At 41.3% G+C, this 21858-nt stretch overlaps 1 protein-coding gene across 5 annotated transcripts in view; it reads left to right on the top strand.

The window, feature by feature from the left end:
• The window catches only part of LOC127631736 (myotubularin-related protein 4-like), a 68363-nt gene that overhangs the window by 9803 nt on the left and 36702 nt on the right, over positions 1–21858 (top strand). For all 5 annotated transcript variants that reach the window (XR_007969009.1, XM_052110043.1, XM_052110026.1 and 2 more), the window contains exon 2: positions 5140–5245. Coding sequence is in view for 4 of the 5 variants with exons in the window: in XM_052110043.1 (XP_051966003.1) it covers positions 5243–5245 (3 nt within the window). In the remaining variant the exon portion in view is untranslated. The remainder of the gene's footprint in view (positions 1–5139; positions 5246–21858) is intronic.

Raw genomic sequence — 21858 nt, forward strand, 5'->3', positions numbered from 1 at the left:
GTCTGAGAGTTCCGTGTGTGTGTGTGTGTGTGTGCGCAGGATAAGAAGGGCTGAGGTCGGATGGCATACTTCCTATACTACTTTTACTACTTCTGCCATATGTGTCTGTGGCAGAAAAAGTATGAGTAGTATGCAGTTCTGAACTCTGTAGGATTGCATTGTGGGTAAAAGTTGCTCTCAGGGAAAACGAGCTACACCTGTCAAAGCTATAATATACGACTGATATCTAGAGAGCATGGTCGGTATATAGGGCTATTGCTGATATGTATGTAATGATTGTAAATGAGATAAAAGGACACTTGGATAGTCAGTGGATTTTGGAGCTGACTCTAGGTGGAATGACAACTTTTGTGTATCGGCCAATGGGTCACATGCAAATAGAGGTGTCTTTAATAACAGCTAACCCCGATATAGGCCTGTTACTAATTCTAATATATTTGTATTATTATGTAGAACAAATGTAATGAGCTCTCTCTCTCTCTCTCTCTCTCAGTATCTCTCTCTCTCAGTATCTTCAAAGCATCTTCCCCAGCACTGTCATATATCAACCTATCAGTCATAGATTTGTACGATCTGTGCATGTCCCATTAGCTCTGGGCACCTGTGGAGTTTTTCGGTTTCCTTTTTCCTGTAAACCAAAGTTCATCCTATTGGTGAGCTTGTAGCACGAGATCAAGGTTGTCTTGGTGGGTGAAGGCGGCAACATGTATTTTGCAGCAGTTGAGCATTGTAAGAAATCACTTGCTCTCTTTCTGTGTAGAATTTATTTAAAGTTTGATGTCACACTGCTAATGTGAATTTGACTGTTTAGGCTGATGTATCAAACAGCAATAACATCATTTAGGAACATGTTTCTTGGCTTGTTTTGGTTGTGTTGCCTACATAAAGTATGTAGAATGCAGAATAACTATTTAAAGTATGTTGCTGAATTCTATCATTAAACTGAATTGCAATTACAGTATCAAGGGAAATAATAACCCATGTAGTTTTTTGTTGCAATCTTTTAGTTCTTTTAAAGTTATATTCCAGGTTCAATACAAGTTAAGCTCAATCAGCAGCATTTGTGGTGTAATGTTGATAGCTAAAAAATGAATTTCGACTCGTTCCTCCTTTTTAATAAAAAATGCAAAAATCGAGGTTGCAGTGAGGCACTTACAATGGAAGTCAATGGGGCCAATTTTTGGAGGGTTTTAAATGTGAAGCTTATTTTATAAAAGCACTTGCATTAATTCTTCTGTTAAAAATCAAAGTGGACCTTTTTGCAGTTTTTCTCCTTTTGTATTTAATTATGAGGTTCAAATACTTCATTTTGGTGACCTTTTATGCACTAATTTGTGCTGGATTAGCTTGTCTGCTGGTTAACGAGCACGCTTTTTGATGCACCTAAAATATTTACTGCATTGCTGTCAAATGCTTCCTCATGTAACACCTTTGTCAGTCCATCCACACTAACAACCGAATAGATTTAATGAACTTTACTGAAATATTAATAGTAATTCTTCTCATCATCATTTCTTGCCTCTTTGCTTGTTGCTGTATTTGTGTATTTTTTTTATGGAGTAATTTGTAACTGTAACAGAATACATTTGTAAAGTAACCCTCCCAAGCTTATGTATAACAACCTTACCCTGTTTGCCAGATTTTTGAACATATGTTCAATATTCTGCGACAATGACGCTGCTGCCTGCTTTCTCTTCCGTCTCTCCTGCTCTTTTCGCCCCATACTCACTATTTGGTTGTACAGCCTGATATAAAAACAGTCAAAACACCTTTTGTTGAAGCTTTGTCAATAACTAAACACTCATTCATTAGATGTATGTACATCCAACTTCACTCAACTAGTACGTACTCGTGACCTCATACATCCTCACACTATCAGTGAATCGGTGCAAAATAAACTCATAACAGTTAATAAATAAAGGATAACGTGACACACATAAAAAACACTCAGACTAACATAACACTCTCACATACTAGGCATCGTAAATCAATTAAACCATTCCAGATAATTTACCTCAAGCAGTCTGCTTTGAAGTTCTCAGAGGAATAAGATGCGCACCGAAGGAGAAGCATTTCCATTGGCTCCAGTCTGCCGGTATTGGCCAATCACAAAAGTCGATATTGCACAGCCAATATCACTGAATATCCAACTATGTTTTATTATTACGCTACGTTTATATGGCTATAATATTGTAGACTATTGAGTGTATAAAATATAGAAGTCCTTTTTAATTAAAAAAAAAATATATATATATCCCCCCCCCCCATCATTCAGAGGCGATGCTTCTTCACCGTTGCTTTGAAGTGTATTGCGAGAACTCTCTCTGAACTGCGCACACACACACACACACACACACACGTTCAGCTACAATATTAAATCATATTAATTTGAAACAGCAATCCAGAATATTTGTCACAAGCATTGATTAAAACAATGATGACAATCACGTGAAAAAAAAAAAAAAAGACTTAAATTCTGGACCTTTGGCGGTGGGGGGGGGGGGTCGTTCGAACCACCCGAACCCCCTGCCTATGGGCTTGAAAATGTTGTTATTTGAGCTGTAAAGTTTTTAAATCATAATTTTTTTTTACAGTTATTTTGGGGTTTTAGTGTTTGTTGACAAAAATATATATATATATATATATATATATACGTATAAAAAGTAATTTAGTAACCTGGTTCTTGGCTTGTTTTGGACTTGTAGCCAATTAATGTAGAATGCAGAATACAGAAGACGTAATTTAAGGATACGTATATTGTTGAAATTAATTGCAATTAGAGGTCTATATATATCGATATACCTATCTCTAATTGCAAGGGGAAATAATGAACTATGCTGATTTTGTCGTAATCGTGCAGCTCTATAACTTGTGTAAGTGCAGCTTTTAATAATGCATTACATTTTCCAGTGTTATTTAACCACAAACAGGTTTTCATTCACAAAACATATGGGCTCCTTATGTTTAACAATGTTTAAAATGCCATTTCCACCTATATATATATATATATATGAACCTTAAAAACACTTAATGTACTTCAACACTGTAATTTGCTAGAAATATGATCATTGTATTAAAATTGTCCATTTATTTTTTTAAAGTTATCTGAAAATAATGGACACTTTGTGGTGCTTCATAACAAAATTAAACAACAAGCGTGATCCATGACGCCTCGTCGCAGACTCAAAACATCAAAGGAGGTGAGCTTGAGTCACGTAGTGTACACTAGGCATTAGTGGCCGAATAAAAAGCACACTACATTCTTCGCGACATTAACAATAAGGCCTAATTTAAAATTGACAGCAAAGTCATCGCTTGAGGTTTCGATATATCGCCCAGCCCTAATCCAGCATAGTTTAGAGAAGATGGATTCTTCATATTAAGGTGTGTGTGTGTGTGTGTGTGTGTGTGTGTGTGTGTGTGTGTGTGTGTGTGTGTGTGTGTGTGTGTGTGTGTGTGTGTGTGTGTGTGTGTGTGTATAGAGTACCTGCTGGGATGATAACCTGTGTTTGTGTGCATGCACAGGCCTGTTTGAGCAACTGCATCTTACGCTCAAGATTGGGCATTTTTCTATCGAATTTAGCAAAGGATCTGGACTCTGAGCAGTAAAAACCACAAATGCTGAACATTCCTGATATCTGAAGATTGAGAGACTTCAGATAAGAGCAAAACACTGAACAACAACAGTTACTTTAAGAGATCATGTGTACCATTTTCACCTGAAAGAAATGCGTAAATGAAGATGAAAGCCAAAATATTAAATGCCATGGATCAATATTTACAGAGTAATCCACCGTTTTGTAAAGTGAGGTCAAAATGGACATTTTCGCCTATGATTTTAGAGCAAAATCACAGATCAAATAAACAACCTTAGAAAGGTGGCAGCATCATTATTTTATTTTTCCACACAGATTGGTAGGACTGTTACTAAAAACAGTTAACTTAAGCAATCCTTGTTGCATTATATGCCAATGGTGACCGCTCAAAAATGGGGAAAAAGGACTTTTTGTGTTCCTTTTCCAAAGTTTGCATGCCTGTAACTCAAGAAGTATTAAAGACATCTTTAATATTCTTTTAGATTCTGGTTCAGAACAAACTTTTCTTCATGTATCTTCATTTTTAAGACCCTAAATGCTTCAATCCCGGAGATATGTTGCTCTCAACATAGCTCCATGAGTAAACACCCGCACCGCCTCTCTAGCCCACCGGGGTCCGGAGATGGGCCACGAAAACCACCCACGCGCTCTGTGGGCTCTCAACAATAGAAGTCAATGGGCTCGAAGTGGTCCAATGCCCGTATCTCGGGAACCCGGTGGGCTATGACCTCGGGGCCGGGCTCGTTGAAAGGCCCCACGAGACCTTTCGAAAGAGCCTGGCATTGTCTCTCTGACCCTTGCGGACTCGGAGTTACGCAACCATGAAAGCCGTTGCCGGGTGACTGACATTTAGACGGCCACTCCTCCTTGACGCAGTGGCCCCGGGACACCAAATTCGGGATCACGACGCTCCTCGGCGAGACGCGTTCCACGACGCCGGCCCCGAGACCACTCGCTCCCGAACCCTGGCACCCACTCTCTCGGGGCAGGGCTCGATGGAAAGGGCCCCTCAAGACACTTCCGAGGACCCCTGGCTCGCCTCTAGCCTGCAAGGAACCTGAGACAGTCCCTTCCTCCGAAACTCAACCGGACCCACCACGGACTCTGAACCGGTCTCCTTCGACGGGGGCTCATCCAGACCTTTCCAACGACACCCGCCCTGCCTCTCTAGCCCATAACAATGGTGCATTATCAATGGTCAAAAACCAAATGTGGGTGACTTTGCAAAGCTGATACTTTTTGTCTTTTAAAGAGGAGGGTCTGAAGTACAAATAATGTTACTGGTTAGCGTGCTGCTACATTATTAAGAGGTCATATTTACCATTTTCACCTGGCAGATGACAAAATGGGCAATCCCATAGACATACTTTGAGTTTTGCAAGGTCAAACAGCACCACAGATGTTCATAAAAGTGAACATCTAGATTGTACAATTATTATGTTCTCAAGTTTGGACGTAGAGTCCATTCGGCTTTGTGTTCTCCTGGCTTCAGATAAATGTTATTTACAGGATATCTTTCGCTGATTGAATTTCTCTGTTTCAGATTGTGTGTCTCGTGAGCTGCCGCTGTGAGGTGTGAGGCCTGTTGAGGTTAGAAGAGCTGGAGGAGCCGTGACCGAGACGAAACGGAAACACATTCACAGAACATGGTAAGTGACGTGCGTCCATCATGAAGGCTTGATTAGTGTTTGAGTTATAAAGGTTTTGGGGTTATGTGAGTGAGCTACATATCCACGAGTTAACTCTGTGAAATGATCTGTACTCATTGGCATTATTTGGGCTGACGGAAAATCTGATGGTGAAGTCTAGGGATGTTTTCTGGCAATTTAAGTGTTTTCGTCTATATAGCCAGTCGTGAACAATCACTGCTGTGCAACTATTTGAATGAAGGGCTTGTGAAGACTTCACTAGCTGTGGTTGGTCACTTTACACGGTCTCTTCCTGTCTAAATTGACAGTTTCTGGCCAGAATAAGTTGCAAAGGGGAACAGACGTTATGCTGACCCTTACTGTTACTATCATTGCAAGTACTTTGCATTTTATGGGGCTTTTCCACTGCACGGCACAGCTCGACTCTGCTCGCTTTTTGGGGGTTTTCACTGTGGATAGCACCTGGTATCCGATACTTTTTTTAATACCGCCTCAGTCGAGGTTCCAAGCGAGCCGAGCGATACTAAACGTGACGTCAGATCACTGATTGGTCAGGGAGAATCGTCACTACCGGTGTCACTGGATTTCTGACACGCGACATCAACCCGCTAGTTTTAAAAGTTAGCGACAGCGATAGCAGTATCATTTGTTCACGTCATTTTCGAATTGTGTAAAAAGAAAAGGCTGTGCGCAAAACCACGCCGTGGCCAATAAACGATGTGTAGACGGTCCACTCGTTAGCGCTGAGCGAAACATCTCTCAGGAAGTGTCTCGGCTGTTGGCGCACGCGGCGCTACCAACAGTGTAGGGAACAGTTAAACTTAGTGACTACAGAACCAGCAAGGAAACGTGGAAGTGGTTCGACCAAATGAACGCCATCTAAACCGGCGAGCAATGGGCGGGAGAGTGTGCTGGAGTGACGTTGTTCCACGATGGAGGATGGTACGTTTTGTTACGTTAACTCTATAATAGTTGAGCAGCTACTGGGAGCTTCTAAAACAATCAGGCCAATTTAACGGTTACACTCCCCATGCAACAACTGCTTTTAGCAGCTAACAGCTAGCGGTCATGTTATTGTTTATGGTCAGTAATGTTTGTGTCGTGGTTAAGGTGATGTCACGGCAATGGAGGTGGCGTAACTATGACGATCAGCCTATAATCCCGCCCACGTTGATGAGAGAGAGAGAGAGAGAGAGAGAGAAAGAATCACCATCTAAACCAAGCTGTTGCATTACTTTTAATATACTGGGGTTTTTCCATCTCGGCTGACCTGAGGATAAAAGCACAGTTTGTGTTGGACATTTTCTCCTTCATGTCCAGTAATCTTTCTCCAATGCAAGTGCATGCTTCGAGCGCTGTGCTGATCTCTCTTCAGTACGAGGCAGATGGGGACTGTACTTATGGCTCAATGCACGCTGAAGGAATGCCTTCCGGCTACAATCGCAAATCAAGATATCTCCTCCTTTATGAGAAAAATCCCTTCCTTTATTGCCTGAGCAGAGTGAAGATTGTCTTTGTACAGTGATTTTCCTGTTCTCACTGTATATCTGCCGTCTCGTGGCACGTGTTGTTTGCAGTGTTTAGTGTGATGTATAGCGGGCTAATAATTGTAGTAAAGTTCCTTAAAATTCAATTGCATAATCTTTGACAAGGAAAATAAAGATCTATATATTATTTTTTAAATTCCATCCATCTTCAACCGCTTATCTGAAGTCGGGTCGCGGGGGCAGCTGCTCCAGCAGGGGGCCCCAAACTTCCCTATCCTGAGCCACATTAACCAGCTCTGACTGGGGGACCCTGAGGCGTTCCCAGGCCAGTGTGGAGATGTAATCTCTCCACCTAATCCTGGGTCTTCCCGAGGCCTCCTCCCAGCTGGGCGTGCCTGAAACACCTCCCTAGGGAGGCAGCCAGGGGCAGCCTTACCAGATGCCCAAACCACCTCAACTGACTCCTTTTGACGCTAAAGGAGCAGCGGCTCTACTCCGAGCTCCTCACGGATGACTGAGCTCCTCACCCTATCTCTAAGGGAGAAGCCCGCCACCCTTCTGAGGAAACCCATTTCGGCCGCTTGTACTGCGTGACCTAGTTCTTTCGGTCATGACCCAGCCTTCATGACCATAGGTGAGGGTAGGAACAAAAATTGACCGGTAGATCGAGAGCTTTGCCTTCGGCTCAGCTCTCTTTTTGTGACAACGGTGCGATAGAGCGAGTGCAATACCGCCCCCGCTGCCCCGATTCTCCGGCCAACCTCCCGCTCCATTGTCCCCTCGTGAACAAGACCCCGAGGTACTTGAACTCCTTCACTTGGGGCAATACCTCCTCCCCTACCTGGAGTATGCACTCCATCGGTTTCCTGCTTTTTTTAAATTGCAAAATGGAATTTTGTAATGAAATTAAAATGTGTAAATCTAAAAGTGTAGTTTTGTTCAAATCGCAAATGCAACATTTTTCAAAATAGACTTTTTGTCTAAATCATGCAGCTCTATTTTGAAGAATGAGTTGTTTTACTATCTAAGAAATCCCAATGAATGGGACCTGGGGTCTTAAAGCATCAAAAATCACACGATAGCACCATAAAAGTATCCTAAACAGTCTATATGACTTGTGCTCTGAAGCCAAACGATGTCTTGACATCTGTGCCAGCTGTCCTTGGCACGTCCGTGTTAAAAGTAGTCATGTTTGATTTTTGATATTTGATCTTTTCAATGACACAATTTTTTTTAAATGATGACATAATATTTGTTTTTTGGTGAACTATTCCTTTAAGCATCATGATGCTTACAGTCTGCTCTCTTCCTGTTTTTCTCTTCGTCTCTTCCATAGTGGACTTTCCCTGTAAAACTGCTGCGTATAAGCAAACGTCTTGTTTGTGGAATGCTAATAATGGATTGCCATGTGTCCCCCTGATGAATGGCTTCATAATTTGTATTTATTTATGTATCCCCTTTTCTCCCAATTTGCAATGCCCAATTCCCACTACTTAGTAGGTCCTCGTGGTGGCGCGGTTACTCACCTCAATCCGGGTGTTGGCGGAGGACGAGTCTCCGTTGCGTCCGCTTCTGAGAGCGTCAATCCGCGCATCTGATCACGTGACTCGTTGTGCATGACACCGCGGAGACTCGCAGCATGTGGAGACTCATGCTACTCTCCACGATCCACACACAACTCGCCAAACGCCCCATTGAGAGCGAGAACCACTAATCACCACCACGAGGAGGTTACCCCATGTGACTCTACCCTCCCTAGCAACCGAGCCAATTTGGTTACTAAGGAGACCTGACTGGAGTCACTCAGCACGCCCTGGATTCAAACTCGCGACTCCAGGTGTGATAGACAGTGTCAATACTCGAAGTGGTGGTGGCGTAGTGGGCTAAAGCACATAACTGGTAATCAGAAGGTCGCTGGTTCGAACCCCACGGCCACCACCATTGTGTCCTTGAGCAGGGCACTTAACTCCAGGTTGCTCCGGGGGAATTGTCCGTGTAATAATTGCACTGCAAGTCGCTTTGGATAAAAGCATCTGCCAAATTTTTGGTGCAAAATTGAAATTCTATTGCAACACTCAAAAAACAAATAAAAAAAGGGGGTAAAATGTGTTTTTAAGATTTATGCATTTCAATTTCATCACAAAATTCCAACAGTTTTGTAGTGTTTTAACCAAATTAAATTAATAAAATGTTAATTTTGTATTTCTTTTAATTAAAGAGTACTCTATTCAATTGAATGGAATTTTGTTTTTAAAATTGAAATGTGTAAATCTTATTTTTTTTTTTGAGTGAAGGTGAATGTCTGGCCCCATGAGAAAGTGTCATTCAATGGGCATTTGGGTAACATTGGGCATAAATCAAACACTGTGCTCACTCTCCCAGTCAGCACCTCCTTGTTTTCACTTTAGCATCTGTAGCCACACTGTAAAGAAACTCCCAAACAGCAGTGTATAGAGTTGTAAAGTCGTCCTGTTTTACACTAGAGTTTTCCGTTGTGATGTCTTACTCTGTGGAGCTCTGAGTGTACAGGCGAGCGCACTCCCTCGATGCTCATTAAACACTTAGCGAGCGCCGTAAACAAAGCACAGCCTGTGCCTCGTCTTCATCAAGAGCGTTTGTGAGCCTCTCTGCTTAAGGGCACAAAACACTGCCAGGACACACATCTACTGTACTGCACTGCAGTCCAATCAGAGCGAAGAACTGCTGCTGCATATACACAACCGTTCAATGTTTTGCATTGTGTAGACTGTAGAGTAGAGCTTTAACTAACAACTATTTTGGTTATTAATTAATCTGTTGATTTTTCCCAAATCAATCCGTTTTTTTTTTTTTTATTCAAACAATGTGCAAATTGAGAGACTCATGAAATTAAAAATGTTCTACTTGCACCCTTTAAACCTTAAAGGTCATGTGCTTTGGCAGAACGAGATTCATTCTGTGGCATTTGAGTTATCATTTGACTCTGTCGTGTATTTGGCGCCATCTCCTGGTGGTCATATGTAACATTGTGCTTCGTGTGGATTATCTAATGATCTATACATCTGATTATCTCTGTAGTATGCCCAAAATGAAAGGTAATGCGATTTTTGCAGAACGAGTTTCATTCTGTGCCATTTGAGTCATCATTTGAATCTGTTATGTATTTGGCGCCATCTCCTGGTGGCCATAGGTAACATCGTGCAGTAGTTAGTTACTTTTGAAATCATTTTGTTGTTATTCAAATTACAGTTTGCGAGCTCAATTCTCGGGGTGTGCAGATAAGTCACTATCTGTTGCAATGCAAAATTACCTAAATTCTGATATAAACAGATGTGGGCGTGGCTTAACCCGGAAGTGCATCCACACTGAATAAATGGCCCATTTTTAAACGTAACCCTGTTCTGTTTATTGTATCCATTTTGCAAATATGCCTTTGTGTAATTAATACACTTTCTAATTTTATTATTTATTTATTTTTTGCTCACTTTTTTTTTGCCAGATGCTTTTTATCCAAAGCGACTTACAGAGCACGTATTACAGGGACAATCCCCCCACCCCCGAGCAACCTGGAGTTAAGTGCCTTGCTCAAGGACACAATGGTGGTGGTTGTGGGGATCGAACCAGCAACCTTCTGATTACCAGTTATGTGCTTTAACCCACTACGCCACCACCACGCCTACTTAAGGCTGAAACATACTCCACATGTATGTGAATGCAGATGCGATCGCTTGGCCAACACATTGCCAACGCATGGTCCAGTTGAACACGCTTGGGTTCTTGCGTTGCTGTGTTGGGAACAAACCTCAGTACGTTTAGAACGGAGCATAGTAAGACTGGAGAGATTTACAAGGTGTTGTCTTTAAAAGTCATGCTCATTTCCTTTATGCCCTTCTGTCATGCATTCATGATAAACTGCCCCTTCAGCAAAACACCAATTCCACGTCTCTCTCTCTCTCTCTCTCACTCACAAACGCACGCACACACATACACACCATGCCCCTGTATCCTGATATAAACATAGCAACAGCAGGGTCTCTCCTTTTCTAAAATAAGTGTCATGGAGTCAGGAGGCTGTAACTGGAGTGTTTAAACTCGGGCCTGGGTATCTCAGTGGTAAAAGACGCTAGCTAGCACCCCTGGGGTTCACCTGTTCGCTAGTTTGAGTCCAGCCAGGTCTCCAAAGCAACCAAATTGGCCTAGTTGCTGGGGAGTCACATGGGGTAAGTTCCTGTGGTCGCTATAATGTGGTTTGTTCTCAGTGGGGCGCGTGATGAGTTGAGCGTGGATGCTGCAGTGGATGGCGTGAAGCCACCACATGCGCTATGTCTCCGTGTCAACATGCTCAACAAGCCACGTGATAAGAGTGGTTGACTGTCACTGGTGCAGAGGCAATTGGGATTCATACTCTGCCATCCGGATTGAGGCGAATCACTAGGCGACCATTAGGACTATAAAGCACATTGGGAATTGGGCATTCCAAATTGAGAGAAAAGGGGGAATAAATAAAAATAAACTACAGTCTTGACCAACACACAATAGGTTTCGTTCAAAAGCTTAGAGGCTGTACTTTACAATGCATGTAGACATTATGACCAAAATTGAACAAGTGCTGGAAATGTATCCATTTTGGGAATGTATAAAAGTGTACATGCACCGCACATATTATTGTAATCAGTAAAACATCAGACTCCTCAAATATTCATGTGTCATATGTTGTTGGAAAGCTCTTAAAGAGTCAAATACAACCAGCCTATTTGTTTTAATCACAGACAAAAATATGGACAGTAATGGCTAAATATGTGTCTTTGACAATTATGTTCGTGTTACTTGTATGTTATGTTTTTGCTTGTAACTTCACAAAATATAAACGGAACAAAGTCTCACATATGATTATTTAGAGTCTGATTATCTTTCAGTCGAGTCCACACACAAGATAATCAGATGTATAGATCATTAGATAATCCACATGAAGCACAATGTTACATATGACCACCAGGAGATGGCGCCAAATACACGACACGGACTCAATGATGACTCAAATGACACAGAATGAAACTCACTCTGTGAAATCTCATGACTAAAATCATGTCAAAAAGCCTTTTCGGGTATGCCACTGAAACAGGAAATCTTTAAAAACATCTTCAGAGCTTAAAGTCTGTAAAGGCTGTTTTAAAAGGTTAATAAGCAATTTTATCAGTCTAAAATCATGTTAACACATCATGTTTGTCTTGTGGCTATAATTACATACTTTAGATTGAAGTACAGCACACTTGTTGGCCAAGTATTATCTTGCTTTATGGGCACTAATGCAGATGTAGAGATATATATATTGCAGTTGTTGCACTATCTTTGTTATTTACAATAGTGTTTCAGTCATATCGTGTAGTAGAGTTAGTGTCTAAAAGCTCAAAGGGCACAAATCATTCATTCATGCTGCCTAGTGCTCTTCCTCTGTTTCTACTTCCTGTCTCTCCCTCACTTGTGCATGACATGTTTAATGGAGAGTTTCTCTGCGAGAGAGCGAGACCGAGGATGCTCTTAAACGTTTTTCATGTGATTGACGGGATCATTAGGGGTCATGACCCCTAAACCAGCCCAATTATTCAGGGCTTCCTCTAGACCAACTAGTCGTCAGGCCCGCTAACTAATCAAGTTGCAGTTTTGGACATCTCTGTTATCCTACAGGGGGTGTCACTATCTTAGAAAGCGCATCGGGGCACGTCCGCTACTCTTGAGAGTTTTGGAGAAAGATGTGGTGCGCCCATGCCCTATTAGCGTCAGGACTGTGAGTTACAGCTCGTCCTTTTTAGTGCAGACAGTGATGCATGCTGGGAATGTTCAGAGAGAGAGCGAGAGAGAGAGACACCCTCTGTTTGTTACGATGGACAACAGGGCGATCAAAGTCAGGGAGGGGGATGAGATGCTGAAGAATGCTGTGTCACTGGTGCTCGCTGCGTGTTCTCTCTCTCTCTCTCTCTCCTCTGTTTCTCAGTGTCTCTCGCTCATCGTGACTGCTCGTTGATGCATTGCCCCTCCCCCTCGCACTGCAGCCATGCAGCACGGTGATGCATCTCGGTGCTTTGAGAGACAAAACTGACAATGATGGAGAAATTAAACGTGATTGGAATGTGATGTTTAATGTGTACGGATATGCGTGCATGCCGTGTGCATGTTGAATTGACCAATACATTGGGATCCTTCATATAGTTCATATAATAATTGATTTAATTTAATTGTATGTTGTTGTTATTATATACAATTATTATGATACAGATAAGTGGCATGCAGTGTGCAGCAGCCTTCAGATAAATTAAGATGACGACCAAGTTTAAGGTTGCTGTGAAACTAGTTTTTTATTTGATTAAGTCATTACATTGAATTTGCAAATATTTGCATGCCGCTTTTCCACTATCGGGCCAGTGTGAGCCAGGGCTATCAACTGGCCAGCCGAGGCCAATAGCCTTGGACCTCGTGCCGCTAGACCAAAATCGGTCCGTGTTCCCATCATCTTTTTAATCGTCCCAAACCTCTTCCGATGTACGCTGGATACACTACCGGGGAAGTTCTACGAAACTCCGCCTTTAACCCCGCCTCAATCCCCAGTTGGCCTTGTTTGGCCCAAGGGTATTCGGTGGGCCAAAGGCCATTGGTGTTTACATGCACACCAAAATGCTGATTAAAAAAACAGAGATCAGCTTATTTCGAAAATCCGACAACACAAGGAAAATAAAATAAATAAATAACGACTCTCTCCCCTTTTTCGCCCCAATTTTGCACGCCCAATTCCCAATGCGTTGTGGCGTCGTGACTCTCCTCAATCTCAGTTGCCTCCGCGTCTGAGGCCGTCAATCCGCTCATCTTATCACGTGACTTGTTGAGCGTGTTACCGTGGAGACGTAGCGCATGTGGAGGCTTCACGCTATTCTCCACGGCATCCACGGTCAACTCGCCACACGCCCCACCGAGAGCGAGAACCACATTATAGTGACGACGAGGAGGTTACCCCATGTGACTCTACCCTCCCTAGCAACCAGGCCAATTTGGTTGCTTAGGAGAGCTGAGTCACTCAGCACGCCCTGGGCGTCAAATGCGCTCCATGAACAAAATGGCCATCAGATGCGTTGTTAAAGGAATGTTCCGGGTTATATTAGGTTCCAGTGAGGCACTTACAATGAAAGTGAATGGGGCCAATATATGGAAAGTTTAAAGGCAGAAATGAGAATCTTATAATTTTATGAAAGCACTCAAATTAATTCTTCTGTTAAAACTTGTGTATTGTTTGAGCTGTAAAGTGCTTTTAAATTGTTTTATGGTCTTATGGTTTGACACTACATCACCATGGCAACAAGGTTCTAAAATAGGATGTAACTTTACACAGAAAATGTTAGTAAGTGATCGTATCACACTGCAATCTTGTTAACACACACATTGTTTGTCTTAAGTCTATACTTTTTAACATTTAAAGATTGACCCCATTGACTTCCATTGTAAGTGTCTCACTGTAACCTTGATTTTTGCTTTTTTACAGAAAAGTCGAAATTATTTACATTTATGCATTTGGCAGACTCTTTTATCCAAAGAGACTTACAGTGCACTTATTACAGGGACAATCCCCCCGGAGCAACCTGGAGTTAAGTGTCTTGCTCAAGGTTACAATGGTGGTGACTGTGGGGCTTGAACCAGCAACCTTCTGATTACCAGATTACCAGTTATGTGCTTAGAAGGGAGATTGAGCTTAACTTGTATTAAACCCGGAATATTCCTTTAATCGGTCGACTTATTAGTGGATTTTTGCCAATACCGATAACTGAGGTGGTTGGGAAAGGCCAATAACAGATTAATCGGCCGATTTTTAGTTTTATATTAATCGATTTATAGTAAATAAAAAAAAAAAAAATTATTCCTTCTTTACTATGGCAGACAAAAACTCCAAAATGGCTAAAATCCCAGATGCATTTTTTTTATAAAAAATTTTTAATTTTTTTTGTTCAACCAAAATCCCAATAATAAAGATTCGGTGCATAATGCGTGACTTTTCAGTATAAACAAGCCCGAAATACTCTGTGGACTCTTATTTTGAAATGACAAAACTATCTGCAACTTTCAACAGATTTTTGCAGATAATCGATAGTTCCAAAATTGAACTATCGGCACCGATTAATCAGTAAAACCGATATACTGGTCTACCTCTTCTATCTGTGATCCGCAACTGCTTTCGGTGTCATTGAATAGCGTGTAACGTGCCAGTAAGGACATACTGTGTCCTCCTAGAGTAAGATGGTGACCCCCCCTAGGGAGTTGGTGCCCTACACAGACTGCGTAGTATGCGTTTAGGGAGCGGCGGTACTGGTTGTCATGGTGATTGAGAGATTTGAATACATGGATTTCAAAAGGGAGTTTTCAATAAAATAATTTACAAAATTTTAACCAAGCACAAGTTGCTTATATTCAGCAAATACTCATTTTAAAATACCAGTAACAATATCATTTACTGTCAAATTTGTTTTGTTCATATTAATTGAAAAACTATTAAAAGAAAAACGCACTTAATATTCTTTATTTATTTTTTTATTATTAATACTGTTCTTAGTTTACTTGCAGTAATTCTTTATTATTCTTACTGATTACCTGGAAAAACCTGAAACAATGTTTTTGTAACCGAGAAACATTTGAAGGAAACATGCAGGTGTTTTAATTCTTTATTTACGTTAATATTAAACCCTTTTAATAGGCTAACATAGTGTTCAATAGCCTATTACCTACATTTGCTGTGGCATAAAAATTCATATTAAGAGCAAGTGTGCCGCACAAGCCCTCAAAAGTGAAGCCAAAACGTCTGGATCGCCCCCCGGTGACTGGTCCTAGTATAGGTCATAAGCCCCGCCTCCCCATGTTATTCAATGGGACGTGAGACCAACTAAACAATTAAATTACACTTCACATATCTTTTTTCCAAAGATAGTTTCTGTCATTTACTGTCGTTTCTATCACGTTGATGTCATTTCAAGTGTTTGTTTTCAAAATAAGTTTGTTTTTAGTTATTTGATGCTATAAAAACGCTGCTGTGACATCATGATTGACAGCTGTGATTGACAGGTTCTCTGAGTGAAGTAGTCACTGAAGCAACAACTGACTTTTTTCGGGATCTTCGGAGGACTGAGGAGATTGGAGCTTTAAATTGAATATCTAAATTTCTATAATTATTTCACACCGTCATAAGTCAAAAGGGCGTGTGCTTGCGATTGATTCAGCGAGTGAGGGCGGGGCCTTGATTTCGTGGCTTTACTTCCTGCTCACTACTGCGCGAGGTCTGGTCCCAAATCGCAACTGCGTGAGACTCAAGTCCCAAGATGTCAGCGCCATATCGGGACACTGGCGGCTTCAGTTCTCACCAATGGAAAAGAGCGAAGGGGCGTCGGCCATCTTTTTTACAGTCTATGATTAAGAATCGTGAAATTTCTCCCATTACTAAAAAATTAGATTTTCAAACTTAAATGGATGTGTGAACATAGCCTAAGATTAAACGTTTATTTTGCTGCACATACAGTATTTTGTATTATTGCATAAATGTTTGTAAAAATGGAGAAGTGTGCAGTATTTTTATTTATAACCCTGTCATGTGCTGCGCTGCCATGTTGCTGAGGATGCAAGCTGGCACGGATGAGATCTCGGTGAAGGGTTAACACTGGAATAAATGGAGGGAGGGAGAGAGAGTGAGCGTGCACGTGAGCGGGGATGCGGTGGATGGGGGCGGAGCTTAACATCAGGCAATACCCTTTTTAAATGTTCTCCCTTCTCTCTTTCTCTCTACCCGTCTCCTCTCCTGCTCCTCTCGAAATACCTCTCCAGCTTTTCGTTCTGGAATATTCTCTGGCTCATCCGGTCACCTGGGCAACAGGAACCCCCCTGGACTGGTTTGGAATCTTTAAAGAGGAAAGAGTGCATCGTTATTATCTAAGAGGGTTCGTCCGCTTGTGAACGGGAGGGGTTTGCAGCGTGTGTGTGTGTGTGTGTGTGTGTGTGTGTAAGGGGTCGGAAGGCAGGCCGGTCTCCGCCGAGGGAAGGATGGTTTTGCCAGCTCGTCCTGTAGCTGTTCTTACAGTGCGTGTCTCCCTGGCAACCTCGCCCGCCCTTCTCGCGTCATGAGCCGGGCCAAGCGCATCTCCTGCTACATGCTCAACTGCTTCGTAAGTGTTACAATGGAAACATGTGTTACAATGTTGTTAAATCGGCTTTCTTAAAGAAATATACACGATGTAAACACAGCACCGCTCCACTGGGTATGTAAGACAACTTTAGAAACCTTTTGTCTTCGTTACAGTCTCTATTTTACAGAAACTATCATTAAAATAGTTGTTATATTTAACTAATGTAGAATAGAAAATAGTTTAATAATTATTAGTTTATAAAAAAAATGTTATCCGTTTGTGTTTCTCTGTGGCTGGCGCTGGAGGATTCTACATAATAGAGCAAAGTCTTCGCCATTTCAAAATAAGAGTCCCCGGTGTGTTTTGGGTTTGTTTAAAGTTAAAAGTTCTGCGTTATGCACCCGATTTAAATTTTGTATTATTGTTAAATTTTTTTCCTAATTAGCATCTATTAGGATTTTTTTATTTATTTAGGTAATTTTGTAATTTTGTAAACTCTTGTTTACCTCTCTGTGCCCGTCATGGTAAGAAAATATATTTTTACGTTCTATAAATTTTATAAATGATTGGCTGATTTATATGTTATTGGCCCTATCACCACCGTAGTTATCAATATTGGCAAAATCAACATCTACTAAAATTTTTACATTTTTAATGTGTTTTTTTTTTTTTTTTTAAGTCCTTGTGGTCACGTAGTGATTCGCCTCAATCGGGGTGGCGGAGGACGAATCCCAGCTGCCTCCGCCTCTGAGACGGTCAACGTGGATTGTTGCGCGCGTTGCCACGGAGACATATCACACGTGGAGGCTTCACGCCAATTAAACTGAAAGTTAAATATGACATGATGCATAAGTGAAATTAATTATTTGTATTTTTTGGGGGGTCAGGTCTGCAACCTGACCCGTATCGACATGCCCCATGTTTGATTCCTGTGCCACGTCCTAGCCGCGACACGGCATGTTGCTTCTTGTGCGGTGTGCGAACGCCTTTAAAATAAGCTAACTTCACTTTAACAAACTTTGCATCCGGGCTCAACTCACCATGTGCCCCACCGATAACGAACCACTTTATAGCGATCACGAGGAGGTTACCCCATGTGACTACCCTCCCTAGAAACCGGGCAATTTGGTTGCTAAGGAGACTCGGCTGGAGTCGCTCAGCATGTCCTGGATTCGAACTGGCGAACTCCAGGGGTGGTTGCCAGCGTCTTTACCACTGAGCTACCCAGACCCAAACCGCTACTGAATTAAATTAATGTAAAAAATATATATATTATTATTATTATTATAATTAAATATGGTTCATAAATAATTTTCAGTAAAAAAAGCAAAGTTTGTTAAAGTGAAGTTAGCTTATTTTAAAGGCGTTCGCACACCGCACAAGAAGCAACATGCCGTGTCGCGGCTAGGACGTGGCACAGGAATCAAACATGGGGCATGTCGATGCGGGTCAGGTTGCAGACCTGACCCCCCAACCCGGCGGTTTTGTTAATCTGTTGCGTTTATAAAGAGCACATGGCTTTTGTGTCGAGTGTCTCTTCCAGAGTCGGTTATAAAACATTAAGACAAATAGGTGGATTAAAGTGCTTATTCTGCATTTTCCTGTCTCTGTCTTGACATTGAGGCAGTGTTGGGTTGAGTGGACTCCTGAGAGATGATTGAACGTTTTTTTGTTTGGGTCTGGTTGGCTCAAGGTGTACGAGATGACCTATTGGTCCATCAGGATTTTGGGTGATTTACACGTATGCATTAGTACGGCGACACGTTTCCAATTTATTGATTGATCTAGAAAGAGAAACTCAATGTCCTATAACTGACTAGTTTATCCAACACACACACTACACACACACACATATATGCATATATATTTTGGCTTTGAAAAGTAATTAAATAAATCGCTTAAAATGCATTTAGAAACCTCCAGTGCGTTCTATTACATTCTGGTGTGTCTAATAATCCTAATTATACAGGGCTTCGTTTTAAGCAACTTCTCAATTTAACTTGTTATAAGCTAGTTAGTTTAATTTAGTTTAAATAAGTAACTGGATTATCAGAAAATTTACATTTAAATTGCAGGATTATTAACCCTTTTAAATCTGACTTATGAAAGAATTATCAGAAAATTATTTATTTTTTGACATTTAAACTGTTTTTAGTGCCATTATACAAACTATAAACACAGTTTAGAAAAAGCTATATTTTTTTTTTTTTCTGTATCGTATTTGATGCATTAGGCTTTAAAGGTCATTATCCTCCTGAGGCCCAGTAATTCGTTTCTGTGTTGAACGTTTGCTATTTAAGTTTTTCTACAGTGGTACATTTTGGGGTATTATCAGAAGACTCTCTGGGCTTTTCAGAGGTACCAAATGTTAGAGGGGGTGGTGCGCGTGATACGAGTGCGACGCGATCGTCTGTGATCCGCAACTGTTTCGGTGTCATTGAATAGCGTGTAACGTGCCAGTAAGGGCAGCCGGTGGACTTTCTGTGCCCTCCTAGAGTAAGATGGTGCCCCCCTAGGGAGTTGGTGCCCTACACAGACTGCGTAGTATGCGTGTAGGGAGCGGCGGTACTGGTTGTCATGGTGATTGAGAGATTTGAATACATGGATTTCAAAAGGGAGTTTTCAATAAAATAATATACAAAATTTCAACCAAGCACAAGTTGCTTATATTCAGCAAATACTCATTTTAAAATACCAGTAACAATATCATTTACTGTCACTTTTACTTTATTAAAATAAGCTGTTGTTTATCCCAACATATAGCTGCGTACACACTGCCAACGACATCGCGCGAGACTCCGACTCCATCCCATTCATTTTCAATGAGAGCACAGCGACTTCCGGCGACACGAGCCTGTCGCGACTGTTGGCGACTAGATGTGGGCGTGTCCAGCGACGTGACGACAAAGTTGAGACAAGTTCAACTTTATTCAAATGAAGAGCGACTAACGGAAGCGACAGCCAATAGGAGAGAAGACGGGAGAGCTCATGTGATCCTTCTCTCTCTCTCTCTCTCTCTCTCTCTCTCAGCTCCTGCAGTAATGGAAAGATGGATGAAAGGCTAATTCTTGCTGTTAGCAATGTTCCAGTGCTCTATGATATGGATATGGTATATCCAGCCGCAGCTCTTGCACCAGCCGGTGGTACTCGCCGTGCTGACTCCGAGATTTAATGGTTTTGTGGACCCAGACAGACCGGCGTTTGCGTTTTCGCCGCAGATAAACCGCCGCTATGGCAAAGAACACGCCTTGTTTCTCGCTCATCTTTGATTTAACGCATTTTATGTACCGATTCCATTTATATTTAGTCTTTTCCCTCCAAAATGTTTGTTTTTGGCGGCAAGAAAACTGATTCGCTGTCAACAGCAATGGAATGTCATTTATAAACGTTACTAGGCAACCAGTAGTGGGAACACCCACTAGCGACTTCACCGCCAGCCACTGGCGACCTGCAGCGACAGAGTCACTGGCAGTGTGTACGCAGCTTAAGTGTCACTTTTCACTTTTATATAATCGATAAAAACATTGAAACCACATTTTTGTTCACAAATAACCACTAGATGGTGCCATAATCATGTGACTCATACTGTAGCTTGTTTGGCTCATCAGTTTGAACGGAGTGAAACGGCGTTATAGGGTTAAAATAATGCAGACTGATGGCTTCAACAAAAGCATATGCCATCGACCACACACACACACACACACACACACACACACACACACACACACATACATGCATATATATATATATATAAGTGAGAATGCTCGTCTCTCCTGAGTTGAAGGACACTGTAGGGCAATGGTGTAGATCTTCAATCACTGCGCTGAAGGGCCTGTCTGGGGGTATTTGCACATGTATTTAAAGTGTTAAACCATTAAGCGGTTATTAGTTGAGCTGTGACCTTTCCCACCTCAGATATCCCAGTTTTATTTCTTTTTTTACATGCATGTTCTCGCTGTGCCCTGCTGCCGCCTCTGATCTCTTCAAATATTCCTCCCTGAAATATTCAGTACCTCCGAGAACTCCCTCCTCGTTTCTTTATTTGTTCTTCATTTCTGTTCCTCAGTGGATTTGAGCTCTTAAGTCATCTGAAAACCAGCTAACTTGTTTAGAGGTGAAAGAAGTGACCCTCCTCTTTTTCCCAGATCTATTCCATTATTCCCAAATACATACAAATATGCAACTTAAAAGATAATAATTGTACATAAGAACTAATTACACATGCAAACACAACAATGACTAAAGGTTTGCATAGCATGCAGACATGATTTTAGTCATGAGATTTCACAGAATGAGTTTCATTCTGTGTCATTTGAGTCATCATTGAGTCTGTGTCATGTATTTGGCGCCATCTCCTGGTGGTCATATGTAACATTGTGCTTCATGTGGATTATCTAATGATCTATACATCTGATTATCTTGTGTGTGGACTCGATTGAAAGATGATCACTGACTCTAAATAATGATATGTGACGTTTTATGTATCGTGAAGATATAAGTGAAAAAGTGGCATTTAAGCAACACAAACATAATTGTCAAAGACATATATTTAGCTGTTACTCGCCATATTTGTATCTGTGAGTAAAACAAATAGGCTGGTTGTATTTTACTCATTAAGAGCTTTCCAACAACATATGACACGTGACTATTTGATCAGTTTGATGTATTTACTGATTGCGATAATATGTACATTGAGTTTCATTCTGTGTCATTTGAGACATCATTGAGTCTGTGTCATGTATTTGGCGCCATCTCCTAGTGGTCATATGTAACATTGTGCTTCATGTGGATTATCTAATGATCTATACATCTGATTATCTTGTGTGTGGACTCGATTGAAAGATGATCACCTCCTCTAAATAATGATATGTGATGTTTTATGTTCCGTTTATTTTTCGTTAAGTTACAAACAAAAACGCGGCATTTAAGCAACACCAACATAATTGTCAAAGACATAATTAGCTATTACTCGCTATATTTGTGTCTGTGAGTAAAACAA

This window comes from Xyrauchen texanus, chromosome 3 (assembly GCF_025860055.1).
Source record: "Xyrauchen texanus isolate HMW12.3.18 chromosome 3, RBS_HiC_50CHRs, whole genome shotgun sequence".
Classification (NCBI taxonomy): Eukaryota; Metazoa; Chordata; class Actinopteri; order Cypriniformes; family Catostomidae; genus Xyrauchen; species Xyrauchen texanus.